Here is a 5,000-nt window from a genome sequence, read left to right as displayed (position 1 = left end):
GGTCCAAGTACTAGGCCCTGGGGCACTCCTATCACCAGATACATGATGCTGCTGTTGTTCCTGTGTGCTGTTGTGCTGCTGTTGCTGCTGCTGTAGATGCAGAGTGATCTCTCGAAGCCTTTCCTCAGTATCGCTCAGCTTGCTTTCCAGCGCCTGGATCACCGAGATCACTTTATCCGGCTCCTCTCCTCTCTCACACGTCAGCCCAACATCCTCAGTGAGGAAGAAACTTGTTGTTGGCTCTGTGTGGCTAGATGTTGGGGTGTTGGGCTTGGAGGCTTGGGGCTCCTGCTTCTGCTGCTGCTGTTGTTGTGCAGCCCTCCTGAGGCAGGATGGGCAGGGCTTGTTCCTCTCCTCGCGTGCCTCCCTCAGACGCTGCTCCGTCTCCTCCAGGCTGGTGCCCAACGCCGACATCTTCACCAGCATCTCCTGTAGCTCGCGCTCCTGCCAAATTCAAATACAAATTCAAATACATTGTTTACATTTTATTTGATTGGCATCCTTGTTGTGTATTAGCGTTCCAAAATCTTACAAATAATAATAACATGCATTAATCCCTCAAAAATGGTCCCTGTTAATGTAAATGTGCTTTTACCAGAATGGTATTGACCAAGTCCTAATAAGACTCCATGTAATGTTGTAGAAGTGGAGTACTACTAGAGCATCCCCCTGGCAGAACAGTGCACAGTTATGAGGCTACGAACATTAAAATGGATTTGCTGCAGCTTGGAGACTATAATAGTAAAGCGACGCTGGAACTGGATTGCACATGTTTTGAGGAGGGAGCAAGACAGCATCCCAAGAGTAGCCCTACGATGGACACCTGAAGGAAGAAGGAGAGGACGACCTAAGAACACCTGGAGGCGCACAGTTGAGGAAGAAATGAAATCTATGAGCCTCACATGGGATAGTATCCAGAAAAAAAATCACAGAACAGACCAGAGTGGAGAACCTTTGTTGCTGCCCTACTTGCCAGGAGGCAAAATGGGCAGTAAGTAAGTAAGTAAGGATTTGCTGTAGGAATGCACATAGGAAGGAGGCTACAAACATCATAAGAAGAATATGGAGATCCATACCTTCCTCTCCAGCAGGTGGTTGCAGCGGTCGGTGCAGCTCTGCTCCCTCCCCTTGGCGCACTCCAGCTCCTCGCACACACGCTCGTAGTTGTGCTCCAGGTCATAGTAGAGCGTCTCCTCACCCCGCAGCCGCTCCCTGAGACGTGCCACCTCTCCGTCCGACTCCTCCAGCTGCGCCGCCAGAGCCGCGCACCTGGTCATACAGTATTAAAGGCACACTGTGTGAGATTTTTAGTGGTTTATTTCCAGAATTCATGCTTCCCTTTCAGTAGTGTTACCTTTTTCGTGAATACTTACCACCACCATAAAATTCTGGGTTTTCATTATGACTGAAAAAAATGCACTTTTCTTACATGAAAAGGGGGATCTTCTCTATGGTCCGCCATTTAGCTGCAAAAATGACTGTACTTGGGCCATACTAGAAAAAATTAGTTTATTACTTCGTAAACTTTCATGAAAAGATCAAATTTGGCAATAAGCAGCCCAGTTTCAATTCGCAGCATAGTTGCAGTACCCTTTTTGACCATTTCCTGCACAGTGCACCTTTAAGATAATCATTAGCGTGGATGGTTTTAACCAAAGAAATTCAACAGGAGAACAATCTCTCGGGGGGAAATGCATTGGCCACGATGTAGTACGGGGGCGTTGACTGAGGACATGAGTGGATGGAAAATGGTCATTGGTCAGTGGGTGCGATGGATACAATTTCCGTACTCTCTTGCGCATGGTCAATGGTGGCGACACCATGACGGATAATTTGTGGCCAAATTAACTGCAGCTGTTGGTCAGCAGTAATTGCTGGGGGTAATTAAGGACAGCTGACAAACATTCACGCTGTCCTATGACCTGTTCCACACTCCGACCCTCGCGGAAGTGGCATTGCATGCTTCCCTGATGCTTCCAATACTAACCGTAGAAGAAGAATAACATTTCCGTACTCCCCTCGCCATCATTTCGTACTACGCTGTTATGACGTAAGTAAACCCTCCTATATATCTATCTCTCCTTGGTTTTAACTACAGTGTATCATCCCAACTCGTCAATTTATGACTACATTTGAACAGACTGCAATATTTGATGCCTAAGTTATGCAAAATCGCAGTCTGGGCAATGTCAGTCCAAAATTGACGAGTTGGGATGAGCATATGTTGGTTTTACACGTACTTTGAGAACATGGCTTAGAGATCAGTCAGTGTAGGATATCGTCCAAATATCTCCACTATTTTCTAGCCTGGTCCTGACCATCCCATAATACTACCATTTCATTTCGTATTCATGGTCTGGCATTTGTTTGCTCTGAAGCGATTGTAGGAAGCAGGAAGTTTGCACTCAGTTATGGTTTGAAATTATTGGACACCTCTCACCCAATTGCTGGCAGTTACTCAACAACAACATAGCACAGACCAATGGCTCTGGCGCAGATGTGTACGTCATTGTCACGAGCGTCCTCCCCCTTTCGTTCCCACGTGGGGGGCGTATTCGATTATTGGCTGTTTTCTGGGGGGGGCGTTGCGATTAAAATTCTACTGCTCCAGGCACTCCACAGAGAAGCACGGCCAGACTACAGTAGTGGAGCCAATCCTTTGGCGGAAGTACGTAGGATGGCTCGCGAGGCTAACTATTTTCTATATTATTGCATATTCGCTCTATATTCGAAATCAAATATAAATCAATACTACTGGTCAGTTTCCATGATCAATGTTAATGATAAATTATTTAATAACCAAGGCCTGACAGCGACGATATGCCCTTTTATAGCATACAATGTGAAATATGCCTTCTTTGTGATGTTGTTGAAGTCAGTGCCATTCTTGTTATTTTAACATCTGCTGACATTCAACATCAAAGGACCACAATGAAAATAAGCTTCCAAGCTTAATTGTGTTAACCTGACTCTCAGTTTGTTTAGTTTAAGAATGTGGTGTGGTTTAGTTTAGTTTAGTTTAGTTTATTTAGTTTAGTTCAGCAGGGACCATGCACAATACACATTGTTTACAGAAGTAAAAAGATGGCTTGTGCCAGATTATAGCTATATAGCTAACTTCCATCTGCAGTCCCTGGACAGGTAAACAAATATTAAAGTACAGTACATAAATAAATAAACAAATAAGCAGATAGGCCATGGGTCATACCACCCCCCTCAGCCTCGGCTGTCATCCATTCACTTGAAACAATTTAAAAATGTTAAAAACGTTTTTTTTACAGTTACAGTCAGCAGAAGGTATCCGTTACACTGAATAACAGTTCCTTTTTGGACGTCTTTGACCCCCCAGCACTCCACAGCACACAACGAAAATTGCATTTGTGGTCCACCCTTGCAAAGGGGCAGGCCCCAATGGCGCCCGAAAGGGAGCAGTGCGGCCGGCGGGAAGTTACAATGTTCAGGGTGCCTTAGTCATGGAGGAGGATGGGGAGTGGGGATGTCAAATAAAATGATTGAGTTCAGAGGAGTAGATATGTGCACATCCCACCCGATGGGCCAGGTGCAGGACAATGAGAGTAAATCCAAGTGAAAAATAAGTCTGCGACACTGCTTGTCTTACTGTGTATTTAATAGAGCAACGTTTCAACCTTCAGGTCTTCATCAGGCAAAGTGGCTGATGAAGACCTGAAGGTCGAAACGTTGCTCTATTAAATACACAGTAAGACAAGCAGTGTCGCGGACTTATTTTTCACTTGGAAATAAAATGATTGATTGATTCATTCACCTGGTGTGCAGCTCGGCACGCTTGGCCTCCACCTCGCCGGCCCTCCTCTGGGTCTCCGCGGCCCAGTGCGCCTCCCTCTGCTTCAGGCGCTCCTCCAGCTCCTCTCCCCGCTGCTCGGCCAGCTCCAGGCTGGCGCCCAGGCTGCGCCGCTCCCTCTCCTGGCTCTCCTGCAGGAGCAGCAGGTGCTTCTTCAGCCGCTGCTCCTTCTGCTCCTCGGCCTGCTCGATGCTCTTCAGGCGCCCCACGGCGGCCTCCAGACGGCTCCTCAGCTGCCTCACGGCCTCCTCGCGCTGCTGCAGGGCCGACTCCGCCCTCTCCAGGCAGGTCTGCAGGTCCTGGAGACGGGACTCCGCCTCCTTCCGCTTAGACTCCGCCTCTTGATGCTGCAGGGTTCTGTCGGCCAGCTCGACAAGGAGGCGGTCTTCCTTCTTGGTGGAGTCTTCTCTCGGTGGCAGCAGGCCGCTGCCGTAGGTGGCCTCTAGCTTGTTGTGAAGGGCCTTGATCTCATCCTTGCGTTGTAGCAGGTCCGTCCGGACAGTCGTTGTTGAGGATAAGGAAGAGGAGGAGGAGGAGGATGAAGAGGAGGAAGACTGGATGGGAGACAAACAGGGTTGACTGATCAGTAAAAGACACCAACAAGAGAGTCTTAAGTGTGTTATCCTTTTCTTGTAAACATCTCCTGATGAGAATACTAATTTTAATTTACCAATATTTATTTTTTACGCTTTGTTGTTATTTTATATTTTATTTATTTATTTATTTCTTCAGGACATTGCACATTAATGAACATATACATACATGTACATATATGTAAATGTGCCAGATTGTAGCCCAAATGCTAATTTCCATCTGATGTCCCAAATAGGCAGGCAGGCTAGATGTTTACAACAAGCAATATAATTTAAAATCCTAAACATACATCTAAAACCAAAACAGACTGTTAGTAACAAAATAAATGAAACACAATACATGTAAATAAGAAGAAAAAGAAACAGGTCCCAAAATAGGGCTATGTATTATGTGAGTGTGTGTGTGTGTGTGCACGCTGTGTAGAGGTTCAGACTATCAGTGTGAACATGTTTGTTGGGCTCGAAGCCACTTTTTAATCTCCAAGGGCTAAAGAGGGACATTCCCTTATATGTAGTGGAATAGAGTTCCATAATGCGCTTCCTTTAGTAGATAACGCATTTTGGCTAAAAGAGGTTTTCCTGACAGG

General features: G+C 46.2%; 1 protein-coding gene across 1 annotated transcript in view; it reads right to left on the bottom strand.

Annotated features, from left to right (window-relative positions):
* Nucleotides 1–5,000, bottom strand: part of LOC134463953 (centrosome-associated protein CEP250) — a 36,530-nt gene that overhangs the window by 13,206 nt on the left and 18,324 nt on the right. The window contains exons 13-15 of the mRNA XM_063217340.1: nucleotides 3,785–4,374; nucleotides 1,077–1,269; nucleotides 1–444 (exon numbers count right to left, since the gene is read on the bottom strand). The exon at nucleotides 1–444 is cut by the window's left edge and continues 1,104 nt beyond it. Of these exons, the coding sequence (XP_063073410.1) occupies nucleotides 1–444; nucleotides 1,077–1,269; nucleotides 3,785–4,374 (1,227 nt within the window). The remainder of the gene's footprint in view (nucleotides 445–1,076; nucleotides 1,270–3,784; nucleotides 4,375–5,000) is intronic.

The sequence above is a fragment of the Engraulis encrasicolus genome, chromosome 2, assembly GCF_034702125.1.
Source record: "Engraulis encrasicolus isolate BLACKSEA-1 chromosome 2, IST_EnEncr_1.0, whole genome shotgun sequence".
Classification (NCBI taxonomy): domain Eukaryota; kingdom Metazoa; phylum Chordata; class Actinopteri; order Clupeiformes; family Engraulidae; genus Engraulis; species Engraulis encrasicolus.
This window is presented reverse-complemented; position numbering and strand designations above follow the sequence as displayed.